The sequence below is a fragment of the Paramisgurnus dabryanus genome, chromosome 8 (assembly GCF_030506205.2).
Source record: "Paramisgurnus dabryanus chromosome 8, PD_genome_1.1, whole genome shotgun sequence".
Lineage (NCBI taxonomy): Eukaryota > Metazoa > Chordata > Actinopteri > Cypriniformes > Cobitidae > Paramisgurnus > Paramisgurnus dabryanus.
In genome coordinates, this window is record NC_133344.1 from 45,274,235 (window position 1) to 45,295,915 (window position 21,681).

The window sequence follows — 21,681 nt, forward strand, 5'->3', positions numbered from 1 at the left end:
GGCGCACAAGGCTGGGGTTGCGCTGGCTGCGCACATGGCTGGGGCTGCGCTGGCGGCGCACATGGCTGGGGCTGCGCTGGCGTCTGCGTCGAAGCCTCTGGGCGTTCTGGACGCTCTAGCGGCTGCGTCGACGGCTCTGGGCGCTCTGGACGCTCTGGCGGCTGCGTCGACGGCTCTGGGCGCTCTGGACGCTCTGGCGGCTGCGTCGACGGCTCTGGGCGCTCTGGACGCTCTGGCGGCTGCGTCGACGGCTCTGGGCGCTCTAGACGCTCTGGCCGCTCTGGTGGCTGGGTAAGATCCCCCTTCCTCCTGTTCTTCCTTCGAGGTCGCGGAGCAGATAGAGGATGTGGTGGTGCTCTTAAGTCGGAGGAGGACCCCCCAGACGAAGACTCCCAGGAGATCCTCCTCTCACGCTTCCCTCGAAGGGACGGAGGCGGGGAGCGGCTCTCTGGAGCCAGAGGAGAGAGTTCAGGGTCGCCGAACCCCCACATCCCGACGGTCCTTCCCTCCCGGATGGGCGGGAGTCGATGGGGTTCGGCGGTTCGGGTCGGGTTCCACCTGACGTTGGCTACGGGTCCGCATACGAGCGGGTCATAAGACTCGTAACCCGACTCGTATGCGGGGCGGCAACCCTTTCCCCGTCTCGCCAGGCGAGTACCGGTGTACATGTCCGCTGGGTTCTTTTCTGGCACGTTCGTTCTGTCAGGAAATCGGGGAACACAAAACACGAACCCAGATGCGGACGTAAACAAAAAGGGAATTAATTATAAAACAGGGGAAAAACCAGGAAAACAAAACCCACGAGGGGGCAAAACAAGACAAGGGAAGACAACACTAAACTAACACTAAACTTAACAAAAACTAACAATGACTTTCAACACATTAAACAGATCAATACTTAAATAAATACAAAACTTACTGGAACCGACAGGGCAAGAAACAAGCATGGGACAAGGCATGAAACAAGACGAACGTGCACTGGACAACAAACACAAGGACTCTTAAATAGGGAGAAAGTAAATTACATACAGCTGAAAATAATCACGAGTAAGGGATCGGGGAAAAAGTGACGAGACCCGGGAAATGCGTGGTCGAAATAAACCAATACTACAACCACACACTTCCCACATAGAACATATGTACTGTCAGAACCCTGCCATGCTAAACTAGACTAAAATACCAACAGGATCCGGCAGGATTCTGACACCATCATTGTGATCAGTGTCTGTATTTCATCAGCTCATTTGCATTTTAAAGGACACACACAAAAATGGCATGTTAAAATTGCCAGTTTGTAAGTGCAAGCAAAAATATGTTAAAATAAACTATCTGTGGGATATTTTGAGCTAAAACTTCACATATGTACTCTGGGGACACCAAATACTTATTTAACATCTTAAAAAAGTCATAATATGACCCCTTTAAAAAAGCTTGTGCGTAAAAACATCTGAACTGCTGCTGCACTGCTGATTTTTTACCACTAGTAACAATATTTGGTTAATTCAGTCTGCATTTAAATATATTTGTGTACATGTGGAACAGATTTATTTCATTTAAAACAAAGTGAACAACAGTTTAAATTGACACTTCTTACTATATAGAAAATGTTTGTTTCTTTGTTCTTTGTTTCAGATCATGGGAGGGGTTGAGCCAACCCTGCACCGGGGTTCAGTTTGGTACACCCGTGTCATAGAGGAGTGGTACTACCAAGTGGAAGTTTTGAAGCTGGAAATTAATGACCAAAACTTAAATCTAGACTGCAAAGAGGTATAAAAGACAAACCAAAGCATATTCTCCTTTATATAGGAACTCTACTATACATGTGCTACACAATAAACCCAATCCAGATGAGAAAATCTAAGCGTGTAGCTCATCCTTTTAGATAACAAAACACAATGGTTATTGATCTTGTTAAAACTGTAAATCTGGTGAATGGAATCGCTCCAAGGATTCGTTAAATTGAAGATGGCTAGTAGAGAAACTACAGCTTTCAATAAGATACACGAAAAAGATAAGCATGTAGTAATGTTGTTTATAAATCCTTAAAAGAGGAGCAGGTGTTGCAGGTAATGCAGTTGGATGAGGCCTTGACCAATTGTCTCTCGTTTTTTTTTCTTGCAGTACAACTCGGATAAAGCTATTGTAGATAGTGGGACGACTCTACTTCGACTGCCTGAAAATGTTTTTAGTGCTGTGGTGGAGGCCATTATGAAAGCATCAATGGTATGACCTTCTTAATTACACATTATTAAGCTCTGATATACAGGCTTGGTGCATGCAATAACAGTTATAATACATACATGGGCATAAAAGTTGGGCGGGGACAATAAACATAACATTTCAGCCGTTTTTGAAGGGGATACAAATAATACAGCCAAAATGTGCACTTGTTAAGGATATGTGTACACAGAGAAACTTTAAGAAGAAGGATAATGGCATAGTAGGCTTTCCTCTTTGTTCAACGAAAAGCTGACTAAATTAACCAAAATATTCTTCTTCAAAACCATTTATTTATAGTGTTTTTGAAGTTATTTACAGTACAATCAAGCCACCAAAATTGTATTAACAGACTGTATTAACTACATAATGATATATTGATAATAAATGTGGAATGCGAGGAATGAGAGACACATCAATTATTTAAAAAATACTCTTTATTGAACAATCAAACATGACAACCTGTTTTAATACAGTGATTCTATACTAGTACGCCTCGGAGCTCCATCTGGTGGGCCACGTAGGCAGTGGGAGACTATTGACATATGATTTTTGACATTATTTATTTCTTCAATTGACAAATCTTCTGATTTTCGCATCAAATTGTTCTTTTGAACTCGTATTTGTATTTGAATAAAAACACTATTTTAAAGCACTATTCAGGCAGGGTTAGTTTTATTAGGGGTTTATGGGTGGAGTAATGCAACTTTACCACAAGACGTCTGTTATATTGATGGCCAATTCGCAAGGGATTAGAAATCTCAGTAAAAAATTCAGAAGTGGAAGGGGTAACTCGATTACGCAGTGCTTCACCTCCATCGCTGTCAGGTGCACATTATGTTGCTTCCTTATATCAGAAGGTAAAAGGCAGAAGTCGCCGTATTCTTTACTGGCATTGAGCATTCGGACAGGACTAAAATCACTAAGAATCTCTGATAAAAATTACTTTACCCCACCTCTCTATGTAAAACTAATCCTGTCCGAAAAGGGCTTAAAATGCATGATCTAATTCTGAATATGTACAAGTAGAAATCACTTTTAATTCATTTGCTATTTTATAACCGTTTTAGTTTTGCCTTAATGTATTGTGACAATGTAAATGTGACCATTTCAATCAAATTACAAAAAAGCGAGTCAGGAGTGACATAAGGTGTAATTAAAATATAAGCATTGCGTTAATAAAAAATTAATTTGAACTTGTTTTCTTTGCAGTATGCAAGATCTGAATATCCTTTTTTTTTGACGGCTTTATTTGTTTTCAATTTTCTGTTATTCTGCGTTTATACTATCATATTTGGTAAGGTGGTCTTTGGAATGTTTTAAAGCAGTGGTCTTCTTTATTTTTTAATGAGAGCCACACTGATAGGTCAGGGTCAATAGGAGAGCCGCCTTTACGGCAAAGTATCAAAAGTATCAGTATCAATCTGTTGCAATGCAATAAATATGAGGGCGAATCATTCTTTATCATTTACCCGTCAAATTTGTAACTGAGACAAGATGATTTTAATGATAAGCATTCTTATAATATGCAATGCAGTGCCCTCTGAACCACTAGGGGGCCACGTTTCTCTTATTTTCATGAGGTGCTGCACAGAACGATTGGAAAAGTTTGAGAACCCCTAGTTTACAACAAAACCAATATCAACACATTGAAAAAGGGCATAATAGGTGCTCTTTAAGCAACTGGGCATAAACATGCATTGACCATGACCACATGAGCTAAACTTATCTGATCATACTCATCTCATTACATTTGTCTCATTACAAGTTTTACTTTGAAACCCTGTCTTTTTGACTAGATTGAGAACTTCTCAACTGGATTCTTTGATGGTACCAAGCTGGCATGCTGGGCAAAAGGAGAATCACCTTGGAGATTTTTTCCTAAAATCTCAATCTACCTCAGAGCAATGAACACCAGCCAGTCCTTTCGCATCACCATTCTCCCACAGGTAAGGATCAGCCAATATAGATCCACATAAGAAACCTAGATATAAACACAGAACTTCCATATTAGAGGACACTGGGTCACCCACTAAATTGTCCTTCACTGATGGCTGTGGTCTTAAAGGCGTAATTCACCCCCAAATTTGAAATGTTTCATCATTTACTCAACCCTATCTTTATCCTGACTTTATAGTGTGTGTTACTGTTAAGGCCCAAGTATACTTTGTTTTTACGCGTACAAGAGCATACTCACACATAGGGCTGTCACGATTAGCTGACCGTTAATTGTCTAATAAATTGTGACGATTACTTGCCTGTTTATGGCTTTGCTGATTATCACGATTAATTGCCTGTTTTTTGTTCATTGACATTTAATTCTCATAATTTTTTTCTTTGTTCATGGAATAATTTTCACACATTGTAGTGATTATTTAAATTAAATATTTTGCAAGGTTTATCTGGCAGTTTATATGAATACACATAAAACATATTTAAAAGTAATTATTTAATGAAAATATCTAAAAAAAAAAACTGACAATTCTTCATAAGAGATAAACACAATAAAGTGTCTGAAAAAAAGCAATCAAAATAAATGGACTATATCGGAATAGGCCTTAAATAGTAGCCAAACATTTCTGTAGTGGCTGCAAAAAAATAATTTCCTACAGATCCTTAAGAATAGCATCATTCACTTCCCTAAATTTGGAATTGCTGTTTTGGAAATGTATGTTTTACCTGGCAGTTCATACTGCTTATCAAAGTTTTGCAGCATTTCTTTAAATGCTGTTTTTTCCACTGTATTGATTGGCTTTGCAATGTACGGGTTTACACTGTCGGTTAAGGAGCGCCATCTGATACTGTCTCATTAATCAGAGATGTATAAAGTACTAGTGTCACGATTCGCTCACACAAAAAGTAAGATCCAAAAGCAGTTTATTAGGGGTGATCCAAAATCATAATCCGTGCAGGCAAAAGGTCAAAATCCATAGAAACAATCCAGAACATAAATACAAACACATACACAGAAGGCGATGTAACTACAACAAGGAATCCACAACACAGACTGAACAGACAGGGCTTAAATACACAGACACTAACAAGGTGAGTGGAAACAGCTGAGTGCAATGAAAACAATGATCAATGATGACAGACAGGATTATGGGATATGCAGTTCATGGCACATGTGACAGTGAAGACAAGAGACATCTGGTGGCTAACTCGGGGAACAACACAAATACATAATACAAACACAGAACACAGTTTGACACTGTGACAGTACCCCCCTCTAACGGAGTGGCTTCCAGACACTCCCAACGACAAAACACAAAAGTTCAGGTGGGTGGAGGAACGGAGGTGGACCTGGGGGAGGGATGGAGGGTCTAGAACCCAGGGCGGGTCCGGCAGAGCAGGAGGCCAGGGCGGGTCCGGCAGAGCAGGAGGCCAGGGCGGGTCCGGCAGAGCAGGAGGCCAGGGCGGGTCCGGCAGAGCAGGAGGCCAGGGCGGAGCCGCGGGCGGAGGCTGAAGCCAGGGCGGAGCCGCGGGCGGAGGCTGGAGCCAGGGCGGAGCCGCGGGCGGAGGCTGGAGCCAGGGCGGAGCCGCGGGCGGAGGCTGGAGCCAGGGCGGAGCCGCGGGCGGAGGCTGGAGCCAGGGCGGAGCCGCGGGCGGAGGCTGGAGCCAGGGCGGAGCCGCGGGCGGAGGCAGGGACCAAAACAGGGCAGGAAACCTGGGCGGAGCCGGCTGGACCGGAACCCAGGGTGGTACTGGTGGTGTCAGGAACCTGGGTAGAGGGAGACAATAGAAAGAGGCCCTCTGGGCCAGGTTAAATAGGGCAGAGAGCTCGAAACTAGCCATCTTGGACCAGGCAGTGAGAGCAGGGAGCTTGGGAACCGCCATCGTAAGACAGGCATAAAGTTCAATACTGGCCATAGTCTTAGTGACAATAAAAAGTCTCTGGCTCTTCGGGGTGACCGCCCTAACTGGCCAACGAGACACAGGGGGCTCAGATGACTCACTCGGCTCAGATGACTCACTCGGCTCAGATGACTCACTCGGCTCAGATGACTCACTCGGCTCAGATGACTCACTCGGCTCAGATGACTCACTCGGCTCAGATGACTCACTCGGCTCAGATGACTCACTCGGCTCAGATGACTCACTCGGCTCAGATGACTCACTCGGCCTCACGTCGTGCTGAACAAAAAAACAGAAGACAGACCACCCGCACCACAGAGCCATGGCAAACACGGAAAGCACTGAGTCAAAAGAACATACCTCAGGTGCCTCTCTGAGCACAGGTGCGGGTATGAGGATGGCTCTCCTGAGAGCAGGTGACTGTGAGACCGTGGCCATATGGAAAGTAAAGGTATCACTGTGGCGGTCTCAAAAGTAGGTGTAGGCCTTGTGACGGCCATCTTGGGAACAGCTGCTGGCTTGGTGGCGGCCATCTTGAGAACGGGTGCCGGCATAGACACCGCCCTGTCGAAAACAGTCCCTTCCCCAATCGTGACTCTCCGATAAACAGGTGCGGGCATAGTAGTGGCAGTCTCAAAAACAGGTGCCGCCCTGCAGACAGCCACCTTAGGAACAGCTGCTGGCTTGGTGGCGGCCGTCTCTTCCGGCCCCGCCGGTGTGACAGTGTCATCCCACTGGCTACGATGCTCTAAGTAACGAGTGAACCCCCAGAAATCCAGAATCTCCAGTCCGTTCATTTCCCACCTAGGTAAAGGGTCATCCAGGCAGGTATTAAACAGGTCCTTAAGTGCTGCATCGTTATAACCTAGGCCGCGAGACAAGGTCCAAAAACTTTGGGCCAGACCACCCACCGGCTGACCCTGCTGGCGTAGGGCCCTTATGTTACTTATCCGCCCCACTCTCTCTCTAGCAGTAGCGGGCGGACTGATCCGGATCCCCAATCCGCTGGATCTTTTCATGGTGGATTCCTTCTGTCACGATTCGCTCACACAAAAAGTAAGATCCAAAAGCAGTTTATTAGGGGTGATCCAAAATCATAATCCGTGCAGGCAAAAGGTCAAAATCCATAGAAACAATCCAGAACATAAATACAAACACATACACAGAAGGCGATGTAACTACAACAAGGAATCCACAACACAGACTGAACAGACAGGGCTTAAATACACAGACACTAACAAGGTGAGTGGAAACAGCTGAGTGCAATGAAAACAATGATCAATGATGACAGACAGGATTATGGGATATGCAGTTCATGGCACATGTGACAGTGAAGACAAGAGACATCTGGTGGCTAACTCGGGGAACAACACAAATACATAATACAAACACAGAACACAGTTTGACACTGTGACAACTAGGGCCCCAGACTTGAGTAAAAGTACAAGTGCTCTATCAAAAAAGTGACTTGAGTAGAAGTTGAAGTGCTCTTTAAGCACAGCACTTAAGTGGAAGTACTAAAGTATTTAAAAAAAAAACTTGTAAGTACTGCAAGTTGATTATTTTAAAATATACTACTAAATTACTGAAAGTAAAAATACAAGTATTGTGTACTGAAGTTATTAAAGAAAACAGTCAAAAGTTTGAATATAATATTGTTTATATTATTTCAAATGTTTAAGCTGAAGGACACTCACAATTCCTTTGGCTGTAACAGCAGTACAAGGACAGGAATGTTCAGATTAATTCAGATTAATTTAACTGATATGGCGATAGAGAATTCAGTATTAATGAAATATTAGTCGATTTAACGGTAATAGGTAAATGTACAAGTGTTTTTCAATGTATTTAGGTTTCCGTCTTTCGCACACACTCGCCCTTTCTTGCCCTTTCTCGCACATTCTCTCTCTCTCTCTCTCTCTCTCTCTCACGCGCGCGCAAACTCTGTCTCTCTGCTTTGGCTCTCTCTTCGCTTCACATCCACAACCGCGGCTCATATTTGTGAGTAAGTGAAAGGGAGGAAGGGATCCTCTGGCAGTGATAATGTCTGTTTGGAATGATTCGTAACATTTTTATAACGAGTGTAGTGAGTAACGACGCAGCACATAAAAAAGTAATCTGAGTAAAAGTATTAAACTCATCGAAAATATTTACTGAAGTAAAAGTTAAAGTAGGAGAAAAAAAACAATACTTCAGTAGAGTACAGATACGGCCTTTTAGTACTTAAGTACAGTAGCTCCTCCCTGTGTTTTTAGAGAGATGTGCAATCATTGTGGTGATCTGAAATCATCGCGATGAGGTCAAACAATCGCGATGAGACGATTATTTAATCATTGTGACAGCCCTACTCGCAAATTATTTTGAACTTTATATGAATCATACGCGTACACAGGCAAACAAATTGCAATACCTTACATACTACAAAAAACCTTTATGCGCAAAGGTTACAAAAACCCGGTGGTGCATATACAGTATGCATGTATGATTCTGATGACAAAATTTACAGCATGCACACTGTACAATGACCCTCGTGCACACACAAAAAGTGAATTTTACCAGGTCTTTAGTTACTAAATGACATGCTAGGGCCTGGGTACACTTTTTACGTGTACACGAGGGTCAGCACAAAGTGCGAGTTATGGAAATTTCGTCATCAAAATAGTACATGTGTACTGTATGCACACTGCATGTACTTTGTTGAACGCCTTTGTACGTGTATGAAACAAATTGCAGTATACTTTGCGAGGCTGTGTGTTCAACTTCAGATTATCAGTGAACAATGACTGACTAACACAAAGCTATTGTGTGACTTCAGCAGATTCAAAATAAGAGCAGACAAGACGTATGGACAATTTATGCATGGGTTCAAATAACATATAGTACTATAGGACAAACCATCATTTGTGATTCCCTTTATTTCATGTTAAGCAAGCATTAAATGGATTTATAATTCCTATATTACATCAATTTAAATGCAGTATAACACATTGTGCTATATTGTAAAGTACATTTTATTTACTGTATTGTGTTTAAAAAAAATAAAGTAAAAGATCTAGAATCAAACCTGTGACCTTCGGGTTACACATTAGACTAGCTAACCATTAGGCCCCAACTGCCGCATGATTTATTTTGTTAATAAAATGAAGATGATGTACTTTTCTCACAAAATGTTGCCTCTGCAGCTGTACGTGCAGCCAGTCACAGATATCGGTGGTACATTGGACTGTTTCCGTTTCGGGATCTCCCCTTCAACCAACGGCTTGGTCATTGGAGCCACTGTGATGGAGGGTTTTTACGTCATCTTTGATCGCGAACAAAAGAGAGTGGGCTTTGCTGTTAGCACCTGTGCAGGTAAAAGGATTCTACCTGTATATGCGGCTATTTAATAACCTTAATCCTTTATTAGTAACAGCACAGCTGTGTATGTAGTATATTTGCAAATTCAACCCTAAATGTGTTGTCCCTAAAAGTTTAAATTGTGCTAAAGAAACACTTGTTGGTCCGTATGTGCAAAGGTTACCATATTTCTCCCTAAAAACATAGCAAATCTGAAGCCTTTTTGAAGCCATTTAAAAACCCTACGGTGATGTCACAGTTAAACAACAAATGTAAAACAACTGTCAAACTGTTTCATGGGTTCTTTATGTATATAAAGTACAGCATGGCTTGCAATTGATTCTCTTTAAAGGTCTGCCCAGTTCTTCCAGGCCACAGATATCCATCATCTATAAAAACAAAATAGGTTTTGACCATAACGGTCTTCATTATGGTTTATTTGTAATGACCTCTCCTCATCTCCCTCCAACAGAAAACAGCGGTGTACCACTGTCTGAGATCGCTGGGCCTTTCCTGGCTGAGAGCGTGACGTCAGACTGCACAAGTGGTGTGTCTATCAGAGAGCCGGTGATGTGGGTGTTAGCGTATACTCTGATGGGAACATGTGCCCTGGTGCTGGTCATACTAATCATACTGCTTATAGTACCCTGTCGAGGGCACAGAGATGGCGAAATCACGGACGAGTCGTCGCTTGTGCGCCATCGCATCAAGTGACGTCAGGAGTCTGAAGAGACCTTAGGAAAAATACCAGTGGTAAATATACTGCACTGAAGCCTGGAGGAGATCACAAATGCCTGATTTGGAAATCAGATTATTATTTGATTTAGACTTTTTAGAAAGGACAAGAACTGAACTACTGAAAGATGAAGAAATCAGGAGTATGCATTTCACCTAATCGTTTTCTCTTTTAAAAAAATATTACATTGAAATATAAACAAATATATATCTGGTGTTGAACGTGAGTATAGAGTGCAAAAGACATCCTAATATAGATGTTTCTTTTTTCTTAAATAATTTTGATTTTGTTAATAAAACTACTGATAATCGGCTAAAGGTTTGCTCTCTCAGGTGCCTTTTACAATGGGCCCAAAAAAGTATCAGTGCCCGGTTGCATGAAACTCCTTAAGTGAGGGTTTCCCTGAGGGAGAAAAAATCCCTGAGGTAAGGGATTTATTTAAGAGCGTTGCAACAAAGGTCTTAACTGTCACCCTTACCTAAGTGTTGATACTAAGTATTTTACGATAGTCTCTGCCAAAACACGGCAGCGGAGAAGCAGTTGCTACGGTTACAAAATCTCACAGCGTAAACAAATCAACGCACGCAGCTCAACAGACGGCGAATTTGTGTACAATGAAACATCGCAAATAACAGACTGTAAAGTGCCGCATGCATGAATACTCAAAGTAATTCAAACTGGAAACACTTTATTTTGACGGACGATCAAACCGCCATTCTTCTGATAAATGCGCATCACTTTTCTCTAGGGATTATTTCGATTGTTAGAAATGCGCGTTTGTGCTTCATTTTCTTAAAAAAAAACATAAAATCAGCCATCGCGTGTGACGTTAAGGGACCTGTTTTAGTCCCTTAAGTTTTTAAGGGAAAATGGGACTTAAGGACTTTGTAGCAACGCATAGCAGAACTTAAGGTAATACTTTAGCATTCAAGGGTAAATACTTATTGACAGCCTTAAGGTTCACTTAAGGGTTTTTCTTGCAACCCATTTTTTATTAAGGGTACCCTTAACCTTATATTTAAGGGATTTCTTAGCTTAAGGACTTTCATGCAACCGGGCACTGGACTTTAAAAGAAACATTTTCTCTAAAATTATAATGTCATGACTTTTTATCTGCAGGACACTGCATAGACTTGGTTTAAACATTGGGGGGGGGGGGTTTAAAGTGTCAATTGCAAATGTTTTTATTTATCATTGTATAAATTGGAGTGATTGTAATTCCAAGTTCAGATTTTATTTAAAACTGAACTGTCCCTGCTCCTGGCAGAACACCAAATTAATTTATAAATTATTTATGGTTGGTTAATACTATTCAATTCATTAATAAAGCACCCGAAATAATCTGCAAAAGGTGTGGGTGTCTTGCTGATCATTTTCCAATTGAACCAATGGTTTTAGTGAAAAGCAGTGTAATATCTAGCAGGTTTACAGTCAAATGCAATAGTGTGGTAAGACACAAAGATAATTAAAGACTGTCCACTTGTTAAGTCATGACGTAAGGCAGTGGTGACCAACCCTGTTCCTGGAGATCTTCTGTCCTGCAGAGTTCAGCTCCAACCCCAATCAAACACACCTGAACCAAGCATTTCAGGGCTTCCTTAAAATTAGAGCCAGGTGTGTTGAAGCTGAGGTTGGAATTAAAATATGGAATACTGGCTGTTTCTTAATGTCAAGGATACTTCCTTGGCAGGACTGGTCTTTCCAAGTCACTTCCTTCAGAGTCTAGGTGAGGCTCCTCTTTAGAATTTGGGGAACACGTAAATGGAACAGGCTACCAAGTGCAGGTCATTACGTCAATTAAAAGGTGCTTTCAGCGCTGCCCGGATAGGATTGTGGGTTATTTCAGAGCGTGAAGGATACACATATGCATCCTTTCCTGTATATGGGATATTTTTTGAACGAAGGACTCAGTCCTTGGTTGCAATTCCGAGGATCCTCGACATTGGAACCGTCCTTCGACGGATGTCGATGACGTAGCATCCTTGAAATTCTGGCTTTTGAGGATCCTTCCTTGACATTGAGAAACAGCCCCCGTTTCTGGTTCAACTCATTTCAATAGAGGGTATTATTTAACAAGCATTTTATGAGCACTATTCATATTACACATTAAAGTAAACATTTTATAAACTCGCAGTGTACACTGCCATCTCCAGGCTCACTGAATCACCAACAGCATATATATGTCTATGAGTCCATGTCTTTGTCATCGTGGATTTTGTTATGGAGATAAAAATTAAGATCGGGTGGTTTTGCACTGTTATTTCCAGACATGGGGACTTGTGACTTGGTGACTTGGACTCGAGTCACTATTTTTGTGACTTGTGACTTGACTTGACAAAAAATAAAATACTCGGGACTTGACTTGACTTGAGACACGATGACTTGAATGACTTGAGTGTTAATCACATCATGTTTTCAGTTTGAATATAAACTATATAAATAATTTTAAGTTTTTAGTTGACCCAGCTGGAGCGCAGGCTGAGAATGGCGTTGTCATGACTGAATCACAACATTATCATCAGTCATGCCCTCTTGTACGCACACGCACACCACGCCCACTTAGATCAGATATCAACATGTCAGCCGGAGGGGTACTGAGGGTCATGCTTTCGGCTTCAACAAGATGGCAAAAGACGAACAGTGCGTTGCAAGACATGCAACATTAAAATCACGGGCAGCCAGACGACAGCCTCAAAGCGGTACAAGACTTGCCTACTTTTTCTAAGTTTGCCACCTGAACACACACTGAGAAAAATTACTTGATTCTACAATGTTAGGGGCGGTTCAAATGTCGTGTCTTTTGCGCGGTCAAGTTCGTTATTTCAAATGTAGGCGCGCGAACAGAAGAGACGCGCACGCGATGCGACGCGCTTGTTTTTTCTGGCCGCATGTTTGTGAGAGAGAGAGAGAGAGAGAGGAGAAATGTAACAAAGTTTAATGTTGTACGTAAACTGTGTTTGAGAGAGAGGAAGGTTTTCAGAGAGGAGTCTGTTGGATGTTAAGCTGTTCTTTGTTTTATGGACTCAATGTTAAAAAATTTCAAACATTTCAAACATGGTTGGCAGAAGTGAAAAATAAATAATTTATGAAGTAACTATTTTGTTTGATTCCATGATGTATTTTACTGAACATGAGTATTTACAATGCAAATCCAAATTATTGTAATTTACTGATAGTTACTTTCTGTATATCTTGTCCTTTCACTTTATTAAGATCAGATTCTGCAAGTAAAATTACAATAACAAGGTGACTTGACTTGGACTTGACTTGACCTACTACAGGACTTGACTTGACTTGGACTTGACTTGACCTACTACAGGACTTGACTTGACTTGACATAGCCTGTGACTCGACTTGACTTGACTTGCCCAAGAAATAACATACTTGGGACTAGGGGTGACCCCGAATAGTCGAAGATTCGATGCATCGATAGGAGAAGCCTGATTCGACTACCAATCTCATAGTCGAATCGTCGCAGATGTGTTATGAAATGAGGATCATTTAATTTTGGCCGTATGGGTGCACACATTATCTGATTTCACATATAACAGCTTTCTCACAATATATTAATATACTGCATAATATGATAATGCTGCAAATAATATGTGAAGTAGCAGCTTTCAATAAATATTTTTAAAATGCGTTAATAAATCCAACAACCCCTGTGACCGGACTTCACGTCCATAAGAGGTCTCTATGTTATTAAAGCCTTGCCTCTTTGTTTCGACATTTAAAAGACAAAGCTGGCAAATTAAACTATGTCTTTCGTTCTTTTAATAATTTCTATATTTTATTTTATTTATAAATCACTTTGGGTTATCTGATTTAACTATTTGGCTTGTGTTTTGTTTCCGTGCACTTGAGGCATTTTGCACATTTGTTCTGCACTTTGTTACTTCTGACCTTATTTTATAAAAAAAAATGTATTTATTATAAACGTAAATTCCGATCTAATTTAAGTATGTAAATTTTGGATAGCTTTTCGTTGTATCGATGTTGCGCTATTGCGTGCTGGCCATGCTTGCGCATGTAATTTAGCCGAACGGTTAGGTGCTCTGCGTCTCATATTTAGGAGTTCATCAAACTAAACATTAAAAAACTGATGTTTTTCGACGAGTATAAGTTTTTAAAATGTATTTAAAACATATATTGTCTATCTTAAAGTTAAACTACAAAACAGGTAAGCCGTTTTTTTTATTTCGGAGATGAAACGGAAACTAGTATCTGCACCGAACCTATTTCTGCCTGACACGAATGTCTTTCTTGTGATTTAATATTATGGTCAGTCGGTGTTCACTTTCAAATTATAGCAAAGAGATTCCTGAAATAAATAATATCATCCGGTCTTTCTGTATCTAAAGTGAATACAGAGATGATCAAAGTCAAAGCAAGCAAGCAGGTATTTCTGTGCTAAATAATAACGCGTAGTGTCTATATAATCATTAATTTCAGTGTTTTTCTTGTTATAAATTAACGTTTAATGAATTGTAAATAAAGATTAGTTTTTATCATTTACAGTCACAATCACAAATTATTTGTCATTTCTCATTTGTCGGGTTTTTTTGGTCATGACTGCTTTGACGCGCTATCTCCAAATTAAATAAAAACACGTAATTGTAGCCGGAGTTTCCAAAGCAGGATTACCTTTGTTATTTTTTTAGGTTTAGTTATCAAAATGTATTTTTGTGTGATGTTCTGTAGATCGTGGCTTTAAAATGTTATGAGGAATAATTAAACAAATGTTGCCTTACATTTTACCTTAAAATATATATATATAAATGCATCGTCAGTTTTGTCTTCGTTTATTACTTGAAAGACAGTTTTGGTCACTTTATCAGACAGTTGTTTATGTGTGCTGTTTGTGAAAGAAAATAAAAGTTACCAATTTGTACCTGGTCTGGCCCCCTCCCAACCCATGCATACAAACATAGATGATTCGACTATCGGTCGACTATGGAAAGATTCGAAAATTCTGATTCGAATATGTAAATCCTTAGTCGAGGACACCCCTACTTGGGACTTACTTGAGACTTGAAGGTTCAGACTTGAGACTTACTTGAGACTTGCACATGTGTGACTTGGTCCCATCTCTGGTTATTTCCTTGTGGCATTTCAGATCGGTTGGACACGGAAGCGATGCATGACCTCATACTAACAAGTGGATTATTTTTTAACATATTTCACTAATGTTTGATCACCTTAAAAGTGTCTCCATTTTTAACTACATCTGTTGTTTTATCATTTACATCTAATCTAAGCTTATTTTGTAATATTTTGGATGTGTTTGTGCAGTCTTTAAAATAAATGTAAGTTGATTAAACCCTATTTAAAAAAACATTTTATTTGTCCTAATACCCTTTGGGGTAACCGCGATGCAATCCCTACCCACTTACCCTAACCCCAACCGTCACAACTAAGTGCCTGACCATAACCCTTACCCTAACCCCATTCATAACCCAATTCTAACCCTTAACCCAAGCCTTAACCCTCAAACAGCCCTTTAAAGGTGTGCAAAAAAGTGAAGACTGGTCAAAATCACTCACTTCTCTCTGTCCTCACTCTGATGGTTCTCACAAAGATAGCTGTACAAGTACACACACGCACAACTGTTAAATCAAAAATGAAACTGATATAGAAATAAATAGTCAAAGAGCTTAAGTTCTTATCACAAACTGGCGCTCTTTCTGAATATGCTCATATATTCAGTCCAGGAAGTATTTTAGATTGCTATTAAATACCAGCTTTGTTGGTTGCCACCAGATGGCGTAGTTACAACATCACAACAGGACAAGTATGGGATGCTAAGCAGTCAATATGCAGCGTCCAAAATACTTGCCGCTTATATGGTAAGATGAACTATTTAGGTGTCAACTATTTTTGGCTTTTTTATAGGAGAGTAAAGTATAGACGAGAATAGGGGGTGGGACATGGAATTGGGGCATAACACAGGCTGGTCTCAAAGCTAGGTTCCTAGCCTAAAAGTCCAAAAATTGTGTATGTGAGAGAATTTTTTCCGAGACTGTTTCACATTTTATTTACAGTCAGGGTCTGAATATATAGATGATTATATTTAACCCTATTAGACCGCTAATGTCAGCGGCGACACACTTTACAAAGCTCTATTCATTTGACCATCCGTAACTCTTCAAATTTGCGCTATCAAAAAAATTTGACTTGCTCTTTAAAGTAGACACTTTTTCGCAATATATGGTTTTTATTACGGTAATTTCTTGTTTTCTGGAGAGCTGAAGGGGCAGATCTGAACAGTAGAGCCCATTGGGTTAAAGTGCAGCAGATTAGACTGAAGGGAGTTAAAACGACTGGAGCACTGACAAGCTAGGCAATATCGCATATATTATCACTTTATAAGTTTACCCAAAGTGTTACATTAATTGCTAAAACATTAAACACTACATCCAAAGAGGATTTTTCACAATGGGATCTGGGAACAATGTGAATGCTGCACCCGCGGCTGTAGTCAATCTACTTCATTTTACCCTAAACTATACAGTAAACTGTAAAACCTTAATTATATAAACAGATGCCAATGTCATTTTAAATGACTAATAAGTCATTTAGAGAAAACAAATTTTGTGACCTCATAGCTGGCTACGGCCACGCTCTTATTCACCTTATTTTTCACGACAACAAGGGCGGCGCCATTGCGCTCATTTTGTCAATGTACTTCCGGCTGCATAAAGATGATGAGCAGCTGAGGCAGTGGCTGAAGGCGTTAAACTTAAAAAGCTCACTCAAGCGCCCTTATGTTTGTTTCTTACCAATTTTAATGGATGGGAAGCTGACTGAGTAACACTCTTATCCCGAGTAATGGTTCGGCTACGATGTTCCGGTAACTTGGAGCCACGCCGGGTGTGGAAAAGGCGGTCAGTTTCAGGTAAGCTAACTTAGCTAATTATGTGCTTGTTCGCCTAACGTTAGATTTGTGAAGTCCGTTCTACGAATACACTTTCAAATTATTTACTCTTTACACTAATGAATGTAGAAGTGATACATCTGAGCATCTTACTATAAAATTTGCAGATGACACAGCAATAGTGGGGCTAATACAGAATAATGATGAGACCAACTATAGGGCCTGGGTGGACCGATTCGTAGATTGTTGTAGGTCCAGCTGTCTTCTTCTAAATATAAACAAAACAAAGGAAATAATAATAGATTACAGAACTGGGAGCCAGTCTCACCAGTGTTTGAGACTAAATGGAGAGGAAGTTGCGATAGTAACTGAGCATAAGTACTTAGGCACAATACTGTAGTAGACAATAAGCTGAAATGGAACAGTAATATTGACACCATCTATAAAAAGGGGATGCAAAGGCTGCATTTCATGAGGAGGTTGAGACAATTTAGAGTGGATAGAGAAATTATGCTGCTTTTCTACCATTCATTTGTGGAGAGCACGCTACTTTTTTGTTGTGTAGCCTGGTATTTCTCCTTGTCTGTAATTAACAAAAACAGACTGAGGAAGATAGTTAATTTGGCCAGTAAGGTTACAGGAACAGAATTAGAAAGCATGGCTAGTACCTGTGCAAGAAGGGTGTTGAAGAAAGGTCAAGCAATACATAAAGATGAGTCACATCCCCTTCATCAGGCATATGAGATGTTGCCATCAAGAAGGAGATTTAGGCAATCTTATTTTCAAACAAATCGAGCTAGTAAGTCTTTTATACCAACTAGCATTGTATTGATGAATAAGGAGGGGTACCTGGAGGACAGCACTTTACACTAGCACTTTCTCCCTTGTGGGACTATCATGGTATGCACAATTGCACTTTGTCCTAGTTATGTAGTGGGGTTCTCTTGTCCTGATGTTTTGTACATGAGTGAGGGGTTGTTGGGGCGAGGGGAACTTTTTTGTATATTTTGTTTTGTGTTTGTTCTGTTATTTGTCTAATTGTTATTATGTATAGATGTATCAGGCATGCTTTATGGTGCAGAACAAGTTTCCGAAAGGATAAATAAATAAATCTCATCTCACTTAAGATCAATAACGTAAGTTAATAAAATGCAACTATTTTGAATGATTTTCATTGCCCACCTATATTTTTATATTTACGATAGTACAACGAGATATTATGGTACATTAGATTCTTACAGTAGCTCACGTGATTCCTACAAGTTACTGAGATTTCGGATGCTAGGAGGTCAGTTAATTTCTCATTCAGATATTGATAATGACCTATTAAACGACATATTATTTAACACTGAAGTTAGAGGTTGTGTGTATAACTTTACTGTCTCTTTTTAATGCATCTCTCTCACACACTGTTCTGTTTAGGTATGAGTGCCATTTATATATTAATTCTCATGATGCAAGTTTATTTTAAATGTTAACATAAAAATGTTTATGGTTATATTATTTTCACAGATGCATTGATGTGTAGTGATGCAGTGGACAACTGAGGATGATACAATCAACGTGTTCCTAAACTGTGATGCAGAAACACAATGGGAGGATCCATACGTCTCTGACCACAACTACACTTTAAAATCACAACCATTATCACAATAATATATAAATGGCACTCATACCTAAAAATCAACCTGAAGCAACCTACATCTGATATGGGAAAACTATGGTGCTGTTTTCCGGACAGGGCTTATCCTGGTCCCAGGCTAAAATGCATATTTGAGCTGCCTACAACATATATTATATGAGTGTCATTGTTTTGTCACAAGATGTGTCTTGTTTTTTTGTAGGGTTTGTTTGTAAAAACTAAAATGTCCTAGTATAATTAAGGCCTAGTCCTGTAAACCCTGTCCGAGAAACTGCTCCAATGTCAGCTTTACACAGGGATGATATTGCATTCAGTTGCCAAGCACTTTACCAGTACATACACCAACAGCTTCCAGATAAACACTTGGGATTAGCTTCTGATGACTCTGATAAAGCTGCACCATATTGCAGGGTGGTCTTGCTGAAAAGTTAGCTGTTTCTTAATCCATAGTTATTTTTATAAACCTTTACAATGTGACCTGATGTTGTAAAGTTACATTAAACCTTCATATGTGATCAGATGTTACCTGGCTGTCATACAGTTATATTACAGTTTTTTACGATTGCTTACACACTATAATACATTTTTTCCCACAATAAGCTAAACCTAACACTCAAGGAGCCAAACACAAGGCTAGATTTGCACAACTGTAAGCACATTGTCTGCTTCACACTATTTGCAAAACATCACACGCTGTGATTTGCAAAACACTAAACACACTTGTATACATTAGACACAGAAGTCTATCAGGATGTCACTTCCTTGCAATTCCAAAGCACTGACTGTCAAATGACCACACTTATGAGCCAATCTGTAACACAGCCATCAGGTTCACAAACACACTATTGCTAAATTGTAGACACACCAATCAGGTTTAAGCACTATAAAAATGCAGCAGGTCCTGCATGAATGTATATTTATATTGATGAGACAGGGTTCAAAATCACAAAACCAAGAAGGAGAGGCAGAAATATCGTTGGCCACCGGGCTATAATCAATGTCCCAGGGCAACGTGGGGGTAACATCGCCCTTCGCACTGGGGTTCTCCTCCATCATGCCAAAATGGGTCCTTAGAACACACCTCACATTCTCAATTCTACCAATTAAACCACATTGAAACAGCAGGTATGAAATGCACCAGATACATTACACTGTCATCTGGGACAATGTGTCATTCCACCCCTCTGCTTTGGTCTAGAACTGGTTTCAACACCATCCACAGTTGACAGCAGGGGCGTTTGTGTTGAAAAGTGGTGGGGACAAAAAATCAGATGAAAAAACATTACAGCAGGACGGGAAAAATATTGAATAACAACGCATCAAAAATGGGCATAGTGTAGGCTGGTCAACAACAGAAAAATACTAAGCATAAAATCCTCAACAATGTCGACTGCACATGTAACTGCAACACCAGCTCAACCGAACAGTGCCAAAGCACCATACTGTAGAAAACAGCAGCACGTTAAGTCAATGATTACAATGAAATTCATTACATATGTAAAAGAAAACACACTATATGCACACAACGCAACATATGTGACCCTGGACCACAAAACGTACACTGCAAAAATTATTTTCAAGAAAAAATGTTCTTTGTATTTTTGCCTTGTTTTCAGTAAAAATATCTAAAAATTCTTAAATTAAGATGCTTTTTCTTGGAAAATAAGAAAATAAGTCTAGTTTTTAAACGAAAAATACCAAATTTAAGTGATTTTGTGCATAAAACAAGCAAAAAAAATCTGCCAATGCAGATTTTTTAAATTTGATATTTTTGGTCTAAAAACTAGATTTTTGCACATCAAGAAAAAGCATCTTAATTTAAGAATTTTTAGATATTTAACTAAGAAATTTTTTCTTGAAAATCTGACTTTCTTACTTAGTATTTTGTCTTGTTTTCAGTAGAAATATCTAAAAATAAGAGCAAAATGACTTAAGAAAATAAGTCTAGTTTCTAGACAAAAACTATACAATTTAAGTGAATTTGTGCTTAAAACAAGCAAAAATATCTGCCAATGGGGTGAGAAAATTTTGCTTAAATTAAGTGTTTAAGAAAAAAGAAATCTTATTTTTAGATTTTTTTGTCACCCCATTGGCAGATATTTTAGTTTTAAGGACAAATTCACTTAAATTGTATATTTTTTTGTCTAAAAACTATACTTATTTTCTTTATGTCATTTTGCTCATCAAGAAAAAGCATCTTGATTTAAGAATGTTTAGATATTTTTACTGAAAACAAGACAAAAATACTAAGTAAGAAAGTCATTTTTGCAGTGTAAGTCGCACAGGTATTGATTGATTTTTCAGAAAATTTTAACCAAATGCTTTCGAAAAGTGGTGGGGACAAAATCAGCCATTTCAAAAAGTGGTGGGGACATGTCCCCAGCGTCCCCAGTGTAAATGACACCTATGGTTGACAGCACTATACCATCCACCATACTCTCCGTTTCTAAACCCTATCGAAGAGTTTTTCTCTCCATTTTGGTGGAAGGTAAAGGGGACATATTATGAAAATCTGACTTTTTCCATGTTTAACTGCTATAATTGTGTCCCCAGCAGTGTTCGAATTATGTCAAAGCTTGTGGGGGTCCCCTAGCTAAGCCCCACCCCCCGGCCAAGCTCCACCCCCCTCATTATAGGGTCGCTGTGATTTCACAACGTAAGATGTGATCGTCCTTGATCAACAATAATCTGATCCTGGTTTTAATCAAAGAAACCCCAAATTACCCTTAACTCAAACTCTAAAAAAAGTTTACCCTTCAAATTAGTGTGAAACACTGGCAAGGGCAGAACTTTTAAACAGAATAGGGGTGAAATAGGGTGGACTCATTCTTAAATTACATAATTTTACTATATAGTAGTGGTTAAATGGATGATTACATTGCGTTTTTTGAGTCATAGATTGAATAATTTTCGAATCAGCAAAACTGGAAATTATGAGCATATAAAAATAGAAATGAACAAAGTTACAAATAAAGCAAGATCTAACAGTAGTATTTAGGTACATAAATAGAATCAAATGAA

At 39.7% G+C, this 21,681-nt stretch overlaps 1 protein-coding gene across 1 annotated transcript in view; it reads left to right on the forward strand.

The window, feature by feature from the left end:
• bace2 (beta-secretase 2) overlaps nucleotides 1-12,446 on the forward strand; it is a 36,341-nt gene extending 23,895 nt beyond the window's left edge. The window contains exons 5-9 of the mRNA XM_065281875.2: nucleotides 1,633-1,767; nucleotides 2,122-2,223; nucleotides 4,017-4,166; nucleotides 9,255-9,423; nucleotides 9,881-12,446. Coding sequence (XP_065137947.1) covers nucleotides 1,633-1,767; nucleotides 2,122-2,223; nucleotides 4,017-4,166; nucleotides 9,255-9,423; nucleotides 9,881-10,122 — 798 coding nt within the window. The 3' untranslated portion in view covers nucleotides 10,123-12,446. The remainder of the gene's footprint in view (nucleotides 1-1,632; nucleotides 1,768-2,121; nucleotides 2,224-4,016; nucleotides 4,167-9,254; nucleotides 9,424-9,880) is intronic.
• Nucleotides 12,447-21,681: the final 9,235 nt, after the last annotated feature.